This window comes from Wasmannia auropunctata, unplaced genomic scaffold (assembly GCF_000956235.1).
Source record: "Wasmannia auropunctata unplaced genomic scaffold, wasmannia.A_1.0 LD335767.1, whole genome shotgun sequence".
In the NCBI taxonomy this organism is placed as follows: domain Eukaryota; kingdom Metazoa; phylum Arthropoda; class Insecta; order Hymenoptera; family Formicidae; genus Wasmannia; species Wasmannia auropunctata.
This window is the reverse complement of record NW_012027123.1, coordinates 459703-476152: the sequence shown is the minus strand read 5'-3', so window position 1 is coordinate 476152 and position 16450 is coordinate 459703. Positions and strand designations below refer to the sequence as shown.

The following is a 16450-nucleotide window of genomic DNA, read 5'->3' as shown; positions in this document are numbered from 1 at the left end:
GTCTCTTCAAAATGAAGCGGGAACTCTAATTAGAACTAGAATTGAAATTTTATTGTTGAGATGCTAACTTCACACACGCTTAAAATAAAAAATCTTGTTACTTCAGACAAGAGACTACTTCGTTCTCTCCTCCTTTCTATTTCTATCCTTGTGTATTATTACTCTGTTCTCCGCTGTTGTTCGTTTAGATAATAGTAATTACTTTTAGTAATTACATTTGTATTAGACTCTGGTCCTGCCGTTACCAGGACGCGTGGCCGCGCAATGGTTTCCTTCTACCCAACTCTCGACCGCCACGTCTTTGGGTATTTTTGGCAATCAATTGGGAGTGTCGTTAGGTTTTTTAATAGGACCTATGATAGTGAAAAACCACGACAGCCTGGAGGACATTGGCAAAGATTTGTCACGTTTATGCTTGATCGTTGCAATCGTCTCCACGATTGTATTTGCTGTGGTGCTTACACGTAAGTTCGTAATCTGTTATTAATAGATCAAATAGTAGTTTGCCAACATAAGTGTTTAATTCTCATCTGCGATCGAAACATATCTGAGCTGATGTGAAAAATGCTTTTCTAGCTTTTTTATAATCTTTTACGCATGCCGGAAGTCATTTTTTAATTTAATAAAATAACAAAATTAAATTTTCTTATATTGCATATATTAATATAACATTTATACTTTCGTTTTTACGCAACGTGTTAACTTCGATGAATAAGATCTGAATGTTTCTTTCAAACGGTATTATTGGTGTTCGTTAAGCCGAGGTAATCCCTTATAGATACTCGTATTAATTAAAGAAAGCTATCCTTCAATATATCTATCAAATTTTCAACGTAGCTAAATTTTCCAATACAGCCGATAATCTACTTTAATCCCGGTTTCTTTTTCCGAGAGTTTTATTTTTATTTATTTCAGCTAACCGCACAAGAGGATAAACCGTTTAATTAATTAGAGATCGCTCGCGCGTCCCCAGGAAAGATTATCGTGTTTTAATCTTCTCAATGTGCTTCCGCGTCAGTATTTCAGAACGAACCGAAACTGCCGCCGAGCGAGACGCGGGCGTTGCAAAAAATAAGTCGGACGAAGAAAAGGGAGGAATTCGTGGCGCCGATTAAAAGGCTCTGCAAAAACAAAAACTACATCATGCTCTGTAATTCCTACGGTTTGAACGTCGGCGTGCTGAACGCGGTGTCTACATTACTCAATCAGATATTCCTCGCGCACTTCAAGGTGAGCGAGTGAATCTCGATGCGGCGGATCAAACGTGAAGAGGGAGAAATTCGCGCAAATATTTAGGAATTTACATTTCAATAATATCCAAAGATATTTTCCTACATTTTTGCACATATATCGAAAGTCAAGACATACGTACATTATGCGCATGTGTTTTAGAATGGAGAAGAGGACGCAGGCAGAATTGGCTTAGCTATAATTCTCACCGGTATGGCCGGCTCCGTTAGCTTCGGTATCATCCTTGATAAAACGCATAAGTTCAAGTAAGAAAGATGTCTGCAATTGTCTCGGAAATTCAATTTTAATTTACTTCTGACAGCGTTTACCCTAAATCATGCGCCAGAAACATCGGCTAATGATTTGCATTTTCAGACAAACTGCCGTGACCGTATACTTTCTTACATTTTGTGGTCAAATATTATTCGCGGTATTTACATGCTTGGGCATAAAGTGGATGGTGTATGTGTCAGCGATTTTCTTAGGGTAACGTATATCGACATTTGTATTCACGCGAATATTAAAGAGATGTTCTATAATAATTTTAAAAAATGTATCGTGTAAAACATATGGATAAAAGAAATCCATCTTTTAACAATTTAGTTAATTTAGTAAAATGTAATTATTGCTCTCATTTTGTTAACGTAAAATCCTATTTGCAATATAAAATAAAATTATAGATTTTTATATTTTACTTCTGCTCTCTTTTCTATTACATCTTATTTGACTTATTATATCTATTATAATTTATACTTATTTTAAATATATTATCTATTGACATGTTGACTGCCAACTACGAGTATTATCTTGTAGAAAATCTACGATATACGACATAAAGATGACTCGTAGTTGACAGTTAACGTATTAAAATAGAATTAGGGATACTTATTACATTTTCGGTATAATTACTCGTTTGTAGATTCTTCATGTCGGGATATCTGGCGTTGGGATATGACCTGTGCACCGAATTTACGTACCCGGAGTCGGAGAATATACCGGCGGGACTTCTCAATATAACGACCAGCATATATGGCATTATACTCATTGTCATATTTGGATTATTGCTGAATGCGTACGGCGACATTCCGGTGCACGTCGGTTTGTGCTTGGCTTTGCTGCTCGGTTTTATCTTAACCGCCGTAACGAAGGACGAGCAGAGACGGCAGGACGCGAGAAGGAAGGCTCGATACGAGGAAATCGCAAAAATTGAGAAGAACGTCGATGGCGTTCCAGAAACTAATCAACTAACTCGTAGCGATTAATTAATAGATACACAGATTAATATTAATCTCTCTAACAAATTTTCAAACAGACAGAGATTTCGTTCAAATTCTAATTTTTATCAATGTTATTTTCATCTCCTAAGTCATATATTGCAATAAATACTTTAAAAAAACTTAATCTCATATTGTGTGCGCAGATGGAAATTACACGTCGCTTTTCACGAGAACGTAGAGCCGTATATTAAATCTCTTTTTTTACGAAAGTAACTCTTGCCAACAAGTAATATGGCATACTTTGATATTGCTTCTACCATAAAATGGAACGAGATTATACCGACAAGATTAACTTTACAGTATGGTAGGAAAAGGGATTTAACACCACATAGTACTACTCCTACAAAAGTAAGCAACAAGGATCTTGTGCAACATTGAAATTAAAATTTTACGATTTTTTTTCTCAGAAATTATGAATAATCACCAATTTGTCTGAACTCCTACTTAAAGTTTAATATAACATTTCGTTTTATATACGCATGAGATGCTCAATTAATTAAAAATGACAAATTTAAATTTATGATTGACACTGTAGCAACACTGCAAACAGCGCCTTTAACATTTCGTATAACAAGTCTCTTATTTAATTTTTTGTACAAACGTATATAAAACCGCACCAAAAAAATGACATAAATCATATATATTGTGAAAAATGAGAAACGTAAATAAAATACGAATATAAATTAACAAACGGTATACAACAGACATATTCCAATAAAATTTTAGAATATATTTTTAAGCAATTTAAATATGAATAATTTCATACTTAAATATAGGTAAATAAACGGTCGCAAAATATTGCATAAATTTCCCATATTTTGCGCAACGTTAAAACATGTCATATAAAGCTTGAAGTCTATCGGTAATCGTTGATCGCAGAAGAATAAATATTATATTTATTACATAATAATATACACTATTTTCCCACTGCAAATATAAGCGTGACGCGATATTTTCTGTGACAAAATCTCTTCCCTCTCTTTCCCATCCTCTCTGCTGAAATGTCTCTACGTTATGCAAATTTTAATCTTTTTCGATGCTATAAAAAGGTTCCATCTTGGTGATTGCCATCAAATATTTAGCTCGTCGAAAAATAAAAAATACAGGGACGCAAAAGTTTCGCCGTATCAATTTCGACACGCGCGCATCGATTGAATGATTAGGTAGAAGCCATTTCGAGTGTACCAACGCGGCACGAACGCTTTATCGGACGGAGAGGAGGACAACCTCGGCGCGCGTTTTGTTTTTAGATAAACACACAAAGCCGATGGAAATGAACGCCGCATAATACGCTGCATTTGACGCGTGACATGACGGACGCGTCTACCACTTGTTACTCGACCAGAGAGAATACTTGATATACTCAATCAGAGAACAAAAGTTCTCTCGACGCGCGGGGCTATTATATCGCATGCTTTCGATCAACCCGACACTCATGTCGTCTGTCTGCGACAGCGTTGTTATCTCGATTTCACCGAGTCGCGCGACATTGCGCGCCGCGCGTGCGCGCTCGTCTTTTCTATTCATCTTTCTTGTCGCGCGCGCGAACACATAAGTTGGACGTCAGAATGTTTCTCAGACCAGAAATTATATCCATTATTTCCCCTCTTCTCTTATTTCTAGTAAACATCTGCACGCAAACGGCCAAGAACTTTAGAACGCCCAAACATTTCTATTACGTCTTACGAAGTAAAGAAAGCTAAATGATTCTTCCGACAGGAATTGGAAGAAGAATGATCGATTGCAGCTCTCGTGTCGAAGAATTTCTCTCTCATTAAGATTTAATTAAAATATATCTAACGTATCAGATGTTCGTGACGGACGACATTTATATAAATAGAGAATAGACGGAGATCTGAAGTAACGGACAAGTTCGACAAGATGAATACCTTGACAAATAACGAATATCGACGAGGGAGTGTCACATTTACGTGATGTAATGCGCGCTCGACGACACGCGCGCGCGCGCGCGTCGGTCGGCAGGTTCTAACTATTAATAAGCGTACGGACAAGTCAGAATCCTAATTAACGGCGCGTCGCTCAACTTCACTGTCAATCCGCGGCGATTAATTCGCGCGCGCGCGCGCGCGTTTCTGAAATCCGTCCTGAGAACGAATTTATAATAGGCGCGGGCAGGCGCGGGCGATCTTACGAATTCATAAGGTATGCATTACAGTTGCGCGCGCGATCTTAAATTCCGGACACGTCCTTAATTCACGCAAGCCATTACAACACCCGCTACTACAATGGATGTGTCCCCGCGCTCCCGTGCTCGAAACAAACCCGAATGACGAAAAACATCGATCCGGCCGTTCGCCAAGGGACACATGTGCACACGTTGTTATTATTACTTAAATATTTTGTTTTCATTCTTAAAAAATATCTCGTACAAATCGATAAAAAAAAAAAAACTAAAATTTCCCGACGTAGTTGGGATCCTCGTTTATATATAGATTTCGATTCTAGTAACTTGAATTTTTTAGCAAATCGCTATGTATATACGCGCGAGAGAAGTGCAATAATTTGTCCGGCATATAAACCCGAATATTTTATCTCCCTCGGAAAACACTCGGGAAAAACACTGCTGTTGCTACCACCGTGTGAATTCGAGAGAGCATTCGCACCGTTTATCAGCATCTAAATCGCTAATTTGCTACGCGACGAGAAACGCACCGCGCGGAATATATATTCTATCACGATGGTGAAAGCGTTACGCCGTATTATCTATCTGTTTACGTATACCTGCAGTGTATGCATATCACCACGGCAACTCAGATATGAAAATTGGACAGTTATGGAGAGCACGGACGTATCCCGCGCCGCCCGGAGGTGGAACACGTACGCTCCGATCGTATTTGATTTGTCTTGCCACAATTTTTATACCCATTCCGTTTCCCCGAGCGGAAACGAGAGGAGCCAATTGGACCGTGAGTTTGACGTAAAATTGACGTATAACCAGAATATAACGACAGACGTCACTTCGCCCGCCGCGAACACATTCTTAACACGTAATACGGGTAACATCGCGTATTACGAAACGGCAGCGAAACGAAACAAAAAAAAAACGAAATCGTTTTCGTCTTCACCTTGTTTCGTATTCACGGGGCTTAGCTCCACCCGATATCTCGGTACGATCGGCAGGTACGCATATAAAGACGGAATCGGCGATCCGGCGAAGATCAGTCCGAGGCTTTTCGGTGCGCGTATTAGCAGCGACATTAAACACACCGGGGCGAAAATGAGGGAGACGGTAAAAACAAAACAAAAACAGCATTTCATTCCCGCGTTTGAACGGCAAAGATATTCGACGCGTGCGTTTCGTTGTCGAAGAAACTATATTGGCCTCGTTTTAAACAGCGGATTCAAGGAACAATACGATCGCGCCGGATAAGACGATATTAGTAGTGCAACGAGTGCACAGTGCGCAAGTGCTTACGCCAAGAGTTCGGGATCCGCTATTGGCAAATGTTTGAAATAGATAATTTACGTCGTGAACAAAACAGCTCTCACAACTCTGTAACGATTATTATTTACGATCACGATAAAATTATTATTTACGAGATCTGAGTATAATTATAAGTAAAAATTCACGATATAAAACGTTTCCTACATTATTACGGGTTTTTGCATTCACATAAATTCTACTAAATACTACTGCATTCGCTAAACTGAAACGTTTTAAAAATCTGTATCATCCCCAGTTGAAAGTTTTAATGAGATTATAATTTTAACGTTTATTTTAAATGTGCAGTTAAATTTATATATGTTCAGATAAATGATGAACATTACGAATAAAAGGAACGCAGGTTTCGATATTCTCGAAATAAACACAGCGAGCATCGGAATAAACGAATGAGGATAACGCGCGCTCTGCAAGCGTTTGCGCTGCACGGCCGTTCGAACGCGTGTCGCATCGGCCCTCTCTTTACCTAAATCGATTCTGTATTTTTTTTTCCTTTTTTTCAGCTCATCCTCGTCCTCCTTTATATCGGACTGGCGGTGACGTCAGATTTATCGGGGTATAAGCCCAGGGGCTGGCGTCCTAATGGCCGGCGTTTTAATCCCAACAACAATCGATTGCATGCGTATTACGATGCCCCGGGATTACAAAGCTACGAACCCCCGGATACCGCAACTACCTATCGCGACCCGTTATTCACGACGACCACGACAACGCGACCGCGGACCACCACTGTAAAAACCACGACGACGACGACGCCGCGCAGCAGGGAACCGACGACGACGCCGAGCGGACAGCCCGAGGACGATTTCGAGACGGCGAATCCGGCGCTGGCGATCGCGAATTCTTTCGCGTTCAATCGGCCTGTGTACGTTTACAATACCTTCCCATTTCTACCGGCCCAGATTATCGCGTAATAACGCGAAATGAAGAATATCTGCATCGCAAAAATACACAAATGAATAAAAAAAGAACTTTCAATTATTGACGAAGAAAACTTCGTCGTCGAGAATCAAAACATCGAAACTCTTGTCTTTGTCTTTTCAAACACTATTTTTATATTAGGTCTCTTACAACTGTGCAAGAGGTATTATTATAGACAAATTCACAAAAATAAAAAGTTATTTGTATGAAATCATGTCAGTAAATACATCAAAAAATTATTTTTTATGACTCTAGAGAAATAATCTATTTAAAAATTAATATAAATTATTTGATGTTTTAAGATAACACGTACTACAAATATCTCATATATTTCGATCTCTAATCAATCATTTTTATTTCTCGTTTTTATAGCGCTCATTGCACGCTATTCGCTCTTTTATTTTGTACAAATTTTGTAAAATAAATGCTTTCAAATAAAAACTAAGCAAAATAGCATGTAAAGAAAACAATTATTAATATAATCCCCCTCTTTCACCAAATTGTAACAATATAAAAAGTATTTAAAAAGTTTATCATAGTAAAACGTATAATTTGTTTGATAATTATCTTGGATGAAAATTTTATAAAAATCATTATCAATAAGAAGTATCAATAAATACGACATCAAAAACGACTCATTAAACGATTTTTGGTAAAAAGAACATAATTTGTTAAAGGTGCCGTTAAATAATTTATAAGGTACCATTAAAAACCGCAGCTATAATAGTTTCAAGAAAATTTTCCAGTAAAATAATTATAGAAAGGGTTAATATGACTAACTGATGTTAAATCTCATCTCGCTTGTATCACTTATACATATCTAATATGTTTGAAATTTCTCCAAGTTTTTTTTTTAACTCTCTTGCAACAACTTCCTCGTGAAGTCCGGATAATCATTGATATTACGGTGAAAATATAAACCATCAGAAACAAGATATAATTAATTACCGAATATCAATAAACTAATATAGCTGCGTTAGATATTGAAAAGTTACCTTTTCTCTAAAGAGAGATATTTTATTTTAAAAATCTATTACTATATCTAATGAGCTAATAAAGTGTTCGCTCTATAGAAGGTAAATGACATCACTTGCCAATATTCCAGCATAATAAACTTTTCGATAATAAGACAAAATTCAACAATGCAATCCCACTAAATATAAAATAATTAACAGTGTAACATTACATCAATTCATAATTTTCCACTCAACAAACATATAAATATATACCGCAATACATTATTATACGTAACAGTTACACAGTTGCGGAAAATTGTAACATTGACGTAACGTTATTGTTTTTGTTACTGATGTAATGTTATTGTGTTTAGCGAGATTCAATGATATACATATAACAGCGTACGAATTAATTAATAATTTGACAATTAACAGACTCACCAGGTGTCGTCGAAGCCGCTGTTAAACATCTCCGACGATCCCCGAAGATTATAGATGCGATTCGCGTAAATTTATTACTCTGAAAAAAAAATCGAGAAATTGTGAACTGCAGTTATATAGCGATGGGACTCCATTCTGTAAAAGTTTCGCGATTGTCAAAAATCGGGATCTCTACTTTTATGTGATCGGCGTCCTGGATGCGTGCGTAAATCGAGTTGTCGCAGGTCGAAACGGCGCGACCTGACGCGTCTCAAAGATGCATGGCACTCAGGAGATTTGTTTCCATCACGCTTTTTCTATTCTCTCACTCGCGTGTTGCGGACCGAAACGCAACGTACGTTTGTACGCTTTACGCGCCGCGGAACTACATTGTCGCTGCACGGTTACCAACTGCGCAAACCTCCAACAATTCCGACTCGTCGAACAATTATATTTTTAAGATATGTATGTACCATCAGAGAGAAGCGTCTCTCTGATACCATGTGAAATTGAAAAGACACGCTGCAAGTACACGAAATACGAGAAATACGAGGATTTAATCTATAATTTATCAATAATTTTTTTATATTTAATTTTGTTTGAATATTCGCATTTCGATTTACTTAAAAACCATTTATCATGTGCTCACTTGCTTTACCAAAGACAATATACTTTACCAACAGCGGGCTTACCAAAGAATCTTCTTACCGACGAAGCACGCCTTGCCCGTGAAAAGGCCGGGAAGCAAAAGAGGTTAGGTTGTATCCACGTGTGTTACAGTGTAGTTATTTTACGTGTCTCTGGTACAGTGTACATAAACATCTCTCATTCATTCCGTTAATTTGATCGATTCGCTCGACTTGATTCGTGATCACGTAGACAAAGAAAGTAACAAAGACAGGTAACGTATTGTAGAAATATATGAGGAAAAAGGGAGAAATTGCGGTATAAGTTAACCTAACCTTTCTGAGCGCACCTTATTTCTCCCAAATCCGACAGGTTTGATCGTCAAAACGGACAGGATGGCGGCGGCACAGGAGGTCAACAAGAAGAAACGAAAGAACAAACGTTCTCACGCGCAAATGACGAAGAAATTCGCCCGTCAGAGGAACCCGGGCAACAGCAACCTGGACCAGGACACCTATCAGTACATGATTCGCATCCTCGAGTTGATACGCAACAACTCGTCCGCGTCCGAGGAGAGGACGATGCTCGCGCAGAACGTCTACCAGGAGATAGCCGGTCATGAGATCGATTGCGCCTGCAACCAGGTTGGATCCCTCGTTCTGGACCTTCTGCTGAGGCACGCCGACTTGGAGGCCATTCAGAGGCTCACCCGGGCGTTCGAGTCCTCCCTGAGGCGATTGAGCAGCGACAGATTCGCCAGTCACATCTTACAGAAGATACTGACAGTCTGCGCCGACAGAGGCAACAGGGCCGCTATGTCGAGCACGAAGAGTGCCGGTGAAACGAGCACAAACGAGGATTCGGCAGACGCTGCCGATGCTGTCGTAGACGTTAAGCCGTCCGAGGCACAGTCGTACAACGATATCGTTCTGAAGCTGAGCAGATACGTTCTCAACAACAGCGAAGAGTTTGTGTTTGACACCTATGCCAATCATGTGTTGCGAACGGTCATAGAATGCCTGGCAGGATTGATCGAGGAGCCCAACGAAGGTAAGAAGAAGTCTACCATGCCGGATCTCGCGAGGAGACGTCCCGTGGTGCAGGACTACAGGGATCTGCTGATACAGAGTTGCGACCGATTGCAGAAATGGCCGCAATTCTGTCAGTTCGGACGGGAGCAACTGACCTCCGGCCTGGTGCAGTGTGTCTTGTACTCGCTGAAGGATGTCGATTCGGACTTATTGAAGACTGTCATCAAGAAGATCACAAGGAAATGTTTCAAGACGGAAGACGGCGAGAAGCTGCCGAGCATATTTGATTCGCAATACTCTGTCAGGATACTAGAAGCTTGTCTGGCGGTGGCGCAGCCGGAAACCTTCAAGAAATTGTATGAAAACTTTTTCGCCGAAAACTTGGCGCACCTCTGCTCGACGCGAGACACCAACTTCAGTGTGCAAAAGCTGTTGGATTATTGCGTCACCAACGAAATCTTCGAAGAGATATTCGACAAAGTGTCGGAGCACTTTCCGAAAATTCTCAAGCAAGGCTTCACCGGGATATTAGTCAGCATCGGAAACGCGTGCTTGAGACTGCAGGCAAAGCAGGGTCCGTTTGTCAACGCGATGACCGAGCTGCTGAAATGCGACGCGGTCGCGGACAGTCAAGCGCAGCTTGTACGATGTATGGTGACTCTGAAGAAGCCATCTCAACTGAAGGTCGAGTCAGATGGTCCGCAGCCACCTCTCCACTTGCACGGAAGTCTGATAATACAAGCCATATTGAAATTCAACAAACCCATCAAAGTTGTGAACTCCTTATTGGAGATGAATAACGAGGAGTTGCTGCAGCTACTTGGTGATCCGAAGGGCAGTCGAATCCTGGACGCTTTCATGGACAGCAAGTACGTCGGCGAGAAGAGCAGGGAGAAACTGTGCAGAAAGTTGTACGGCACCTGGGCGGAACTGGCCAAGAGCACGCACGGATCTAGGTGCGTGGATAAGATGTGGGCGTGGGCGCAGATGAATAAAAAAATTCTCATCATGGAGGAGCTGGCCGCGGCTGGGCAGTCCCTAGGCTCCACGAAATCGGGCAGGATCATTTCCGCGAAGCTGAACGTCCCCCTGTTCGCGAGAGACAAGAAGGAGTGGTCGCAGTCGCAAGGGAAGGAGGAGAAGACCAAAGCAATGTTCGCCGATATTATTGGAAAGACCTCCGAGAAGTGAAATATAGTGCCTCGTAATGGTAAGAATCCATTTTGTATATAGTATATTTGTTATACAAACGGCAAATTATATTGCTGTATATTACGAAATATCGAATATTAATTATGTCTGTTATATTTTACCGAAAAGAATCAACTGTGCGATTTCATTTTATCTGATTGAACTTTCGCATCCAACTTTTTCTCAACATATTGCGGGGCGTAATAAAAAAAAAAGTCTGCTGATATTGTTTCTTACATTCTGACATAGAATAATCATATATTTCGTTAGTTTATAAATACACTTTATAGGATCCATCATACATCCCCGCAACGCAATAGTGCCTAGGAAAAATTACAATAACATTTGTAGTCTAGATTTGAGCAAAGTTCCCTAAACGCGTATGACCGATAAATCCATCTTCATCTTCCCGTTGTTGACTAGACTTAAATATACGTGATAATCATATCCTGAGATGCGTGCGCGCAAAGTAAAGGTTTTCGAGAGACTCTCAAGTTACATTTACAATCGTTTACAATCGTTAAACCTATCAATTGACTAGGATAATGTCGATGTGTGTACGTTTCTTCGTGTACGAGACATCGAGGTGAGCGTAGAACACGTAATTGAAATCAAATCACTTTGTGATATACTGCTATGTTTGTTGTATGTGCACGTTATATATCAACTTCGTCTTGCGATACATATTATTTTTCATGACGATATCCTGCGGTGTAATAGTGAGATATAGAGTGGAAAGACAGTTACATCGACGTGAGAGAACACATATTATTCGTTTGAGGTGAAGAGAAGGAGAGAAATCAACTCGTGCAACGTCATAATTTCATAAATGCAGATCGTAGGTTCAACCGATATCGAGAACAGTAAAGGGTTTTTGCGTTTCGTTAAATATAGCTTTCGAATAAACGGCGGAGATGCAATTTTTCTAAATTATGTCCAAATAAAAATAGCCCTCAATTGGGACGAGCGCGTTTTTTTTTTTTTCAGTTCCGCTTCGTGTACGTTGAAGAATTTAATTCTGTTTAACGCGGCGAAATGAAGAAACGTCTACGCTAACGGGAGAGGCTTATTTTCGTTAAACGCTACATTTACCGCTATAATATCGATTCGGAACAATGCGAAACGCACATCTGCGAGTCATCGATCGGATTTCACGGGTTATCTATTACTCTTTCAATTGCAGAGATCGTTTAAGACACGCATTACTTCTATTGTTTGGTTTAATCCTAGATAATAAATGGGAATTGGAAATCTGCGGGATGGAGAAAAAGGAGAACGGCTCTGGCACGATGCTTGATAAACGTGTACATTTACGACAATACTATGCATTATTTCGCCGGCGTTTATTTATCCGGAAAACGCAAACGCTTATGTGATCGATTACGCTACTCGTGAAATCTGTTGTTCGTTTTTGCGTCGATAAAATCTTAAAACGGGCTTGTCAAATCCGATGTTTCAATCGAAGCGTGTAATCGAATTATCTAAGGAGTTTACACGCTTCTCTGTACGATCATTTTTAACATTTTTTTTGACCGACAGTATGAAATGAAATGTTAAGTCGTTCAAGCTGTTAAAGTGTAAACATTATTAAACTATTGAATTGCGCAATGCTCGAGCAATACAAATTTTCCGAGGATCCAATCCTTCATCCGTCTTTTGAACTCTCGTGTATTGTTTGAATATCCTTACAAAAATTTAATGACGAGCCAAGTAATGATTTATTTTAAATATTAAAAGCACTAACAAAAGTGCTTTTAATATTCCAAATAAAATAAGTAATTTGGCCTTTTCAGTATTAAATTTCTGTAAAGTAATTTTAATCCAAAGATCGATAACATCAAATTTGATCGACTATTTGAATATTGGAAATATTTTTTTAATTGGTTAAATAATCGTAAAATTCATTTATTATCGAAAATATTTTTAATTAACTAAAATGCCGGGATTAGATTAGAGATTCTATTCAGCGAATTAATCGAACTAACATTTTCCGAGCTTGACGAGCGTATAGTCAAGTTCTTTTTCGTAGATATAGAACAGAGAAATTCTTGTTCACTCGTATTCATATATATTACAAAAGAAATCTCCGGTCGGTTTTCGCGAAAAGGAAAAAAAAACGCAACAATAAGTGTACGCAGAAGATGTATGATCGGTGAAAACACTGTAGAAGATGAATGAGTTAAAAAGAATGGGCGCAGGAATTTATCTTGTGAAAACGTGTGATTATCAAAATTAGGAATTGGCTCGTTTCGTTTCCCGTCCTTTCTTCCTGCCTTAATTCTCGCGAAGAGAGACACAATCGGAAAGCGGAGGGGACAAACGGACATCCCCGACAATTTCAAGTCAATCCCCGATTTCGAGGATCAGGCATTCGATTTCACAGGAATTCGCGTTCCTCTCACGGTTCATTTCAATTCATTCAGAGCATTCTTTACATAGGAGAGAGAGATGAGTCTTTCGCGGGAAACGCGCGATCAGCGCGACTCGTAGTCGATCGATCTGGCCGATCGCTGATTGCCCCTAGCACCGCGACGTCACTTCCCCTTCGACGAGACGCCGGCGGACGGCACCGGCGTGGCGTCGACCTCGTTGACACTCGTGGAGAGATTCGCGGCAGTGACCCTCGGCGGGCTGCGCGAGGCTGATCTTCGCGGCTCGCGCGGCGGTAGGTTGTTGCAGGTCGTGTGGTGGCCGGCCTCCCAGTCGCGATGCTGGCAGAAGGAGCCGCAGTATCGGGCGATCCCGCATCCACCGCAGGTCTCCAGGGCGGGTCTGCCGCAATTCCAACAGCTCTGAAAAAGAGATGAGAATTCGCGCGCTCTTAGCTCGGCCAATTTCCATTTATATCAATAGTTTAGTATTATCTTGGGAAACAGCAAAGCCTAAAGAGAGACATATAAAATATTAAGATGCGATATAATTGCGATATAATATCGAGTGTATATCATGAAAAATAAGATTGAAAAAATATGAGGAAAAAGAAAAGAAAAATTAATTATTTAGTATAGTATGATAACGAATTAATATACACAATCATATCTACATTTTTTGTTTGCAGTAATTTAATGTTAGTTTAAAAATAAATTTCTTCTATTCTAAAGGAGAAAAATATATTCATGTTATAAATATTTAAATACACACACTCTGCATTTTGAGATTCTTGTATCGATTAAACGCACGGCTACACTTACGGATCCCATCATGCTAGTGAGGTGGATATCCTTTTCGTCCTCGGTGGTCGACGGCGCCGAATTCGGTGTCGTCGTCGGTGTCGTAACATTCCTGGCGCTGGTCTCGACCGCGGTCGAATTCCCGTGAACTCTCAGGAAAGGGCCCTGACGGAGACTGCCTGGATTTCTTTGGGACAGAGGAAGGTCCAGTAATCGATGAACCCTCAAACGTTCGTTCGCCCTCGACTCCGCAACCGCAACCGCTACGGCGCGTTGCACCTCCGCCACTGCGGCCCTTTTCACTTCCAACACAGCTTCCTCTGGAGGTCCCAGTGAAACCAATTCCGATTAGCACCCTCATCATTATTTAATTATTATCCACATTTAATTATTACATTTCAAATATAATCCCATTAATTTCATCTATATGAAATTAAATTGTCTATTAATTTCTTAATTAAATTAAGAAACTATAGTTATCTATTAACAATCCGACCGAATTCTAACACAGCTTCCTCTGGAGGTCCCAGTGAAATCAATTCCGATTAGCATTCTCATCATTATTTAATTATTATCCACATTTAATTATTACATTTCAAATATAATCCCATTAATTTCATCTATATGAAATTAAATTATCTATTAATTTCTTAATTAAATTAAGAAACTATAGTTATCTATTAACAATCCAACCGAATCCGATTGAATCCGTTCACTTAAAATCCGCTTAAAATAATTAATTCATATAAGCCGAATAACGATCCGTCTAATAATTTCGTTAAAAAAAAAAAAAAAAAACTGGAGCAGTTCTTACAACTTTCTGATACAATAAAGTTAAAGATTTTTACGAAATATCGTACTTCATGAAGATATTTACCGGCTCTTCGTTTGACTTCGGCCACCCTGTCCTCAGTCGCCCTGATCGTTTGCGCGACGATCTCGCCGGACAGTCGCTTCAGGCTACCATCTCGATCGCCGGTGGACGACTCGACCTGCACGCCGTTAGTCGACGAGGGATTGTTGCCGTTACTGTTGCCGTTATTGCTGGTACCATTTTGCGCCGCGACCACACCTGGCGGAGGCGCCGCGGCCGCCGCCGGGCTGGAGCATCCCCGTCGCTGGAGGATCGCCAACGCCCGCTTCGTCTTCTCGACCATGCCGAGGATGCAGTTGAGCATCACGTGGATATTCTTCCACTCGTCGTCGAGGCTGCCGCCGTTCTGCGTCTGCAGACCGTGGCCCATCGACGGCTGCGGCTGCTGGGTCAGATGATGCGGCGCGGAGAACGCGTTTATCTGATTAATTTGCACGAGGCTAGGCGGCACCGGGCTCGGACCGTGGCCGTGGCCGTGCGCGTGGCCTTGAATCGATCCGCCCGAGGTGTGCAACGGATGGTACCAGCAGTACGACGGGTCCGTCGGCTGCTGCTGTTGCTGCTGCTGCTGCTGTTGATGGTGATGGCTCCAAGGATTGACGGATCTCTTGCCGTATACCGGCATGTCGTCCAAGAGAACACCGTTCTCGTAGTATCTAGAAGCGCGTTAAGATCCGTTAACGGAAGGAAGTGGAAATTAATGCAATTCATAGAGATGCATATAAAAATGCCACATTTTAAACTTAATGGGATTAACACTTTAACTATTACCCTATACGGTAATCGATATAGTATCAGAAAAATTTAAGGTCGACGTGTTTTGTGATGTCTTTTAATATTTATCATCGGAACGCGAACATTCTTCCGCTCCCTCGAGTTCCGGTATCCGTTGCACACACAGAACGCTTTTACACGGCGAATTGTTTGGGCATTCGGCAGTCGGGCATTCGCGAGGGTTGCCTGCGAATCAAAGACGACTGTCTGTACGTGTACACCCATGCACGCTCGTAGACACGTGTGCGCCACGATGCGGTGTGTATTAGCAGGATGCCAATAGGCACTCGAGGCAAGTTCGTCGGCACTTCGTCGGGACGCGAAGGGGGTAGCGCCCAGGCGTTGCGCGCGGGGACGCGGGCAGGGTGGTTCGGGGAAAGGTGGTGCCCCGATGATATATGGAAACGTCACCGGCAGACATATCGAGAGGAGGCCAGGATGGCATTGCCAGGGCGCGCACCGCGTTTTGTCGCCTTCGTATTCGCTTCGTACGGCGCCCCTCTTTCCCTCCCCCCC

General features: G+C 40.9%; 4 protein-coding genes across 5 annotated transcripts in view; 3 read left to right on the top strand and 1 right to left on the bottom strand.

Annotated features, from left to right (window-relative positions):
* LOC105456124 (feline leukemia virus subgroup C receptor-related protein 2-like) overlaps positions 1-2631 on the top strand; it is a 3659-nt gene extending 1028 nt beyond the window's left edge. The window contains exons 3-7 of the mRNA XM_011699941.1: positions 227-464; positions 1019-1230; positions 1393-1496; positions 1606-1716; positions 2150-2631. Coding sequence (XP_011698243.1) covers positions 227-464; positions 1019-1230; positions 1393-1496; positions 1606-1716; positions 2150-2492 — 1008 coding nt within the window. The 3' untranslated portion in view covers positions 2493-2631. The remainder of the gene's footprint in view (positions 1-226; positions 465-1018; positions 1231-1392; positions 1497-1605; positions 1717-2149) is intronic.
* Positions 2632-5745: 3114 nt separating this feature from the next.
* LOC105456123 (C-type lectin domain-containing protein 141-like) lies at positions 5746-7288 on the top strand. The gene is made up of 2 exons (XM_011699940.1): positions 5746-5757; positions 6474-7288. The coding sequence occupies exons 1-2, from the start codon at positions 5746-5748 to the stop codon at positions 6882-6884; spliced, it is 423 nt and encodes a 140-aa protein (XP_011698242.1). The 3' UTR covers positions 6885-7288.
* A 1731-nt stretch (positions 7289-9019) lies between these two features.
* The window catches only part of LOC105456120 (nucleolar protein 9), a 14805-nt gene continuing 7374 nt past the window's right edge, over positions 9020-16450 (top strand). Inside the window, exons 1-2 of one of the 2 annotated variants that reach the window (XM_011699938.1) lie at positions 9020-9168; positions 9267-11135. In XM_011699938.1, coding sequence (XP_011698240.1) covers positions 9290-11116 — 1827 coding nt within the window. In that variant the 5' untranslated portion in view covers positions 9020-9168; positions 9267-9289 and the 3' untranslated portion in view covers positions 11117-11135. Of the gene's footprint in view, positions 9169-9266; positions 11979-16450 lie in introns of those variants that run through there. The other variant, XM_011699937.1, reaches the window with a different exon arrangement.
* The window catches only part of LOC105456122 (protein CBFA2T3), a 23776-nt gene continuing 20217 nt past the window's right edge, over positions 12892-16450 (bottom strand). The window contains exons 5-7 of the mRNA XM_011699939.1: positions 15164-15816; positions 14308-14606; positions 12892-13908 (exon numbers count right to left, since the gene is read on the bottom strand). Of these exons, the coding sequence (XP_011698241.1) occupies positions 13651-13908; positions 14308-14606; positions 15164-15816 (1210 nt within the window). The 3' untranslated portion in view covers positions 12892-13650. The remainder of the gene's footprint in view (positions 13909-14307; positions 14607-15163; positions 15817-16450) is intronic.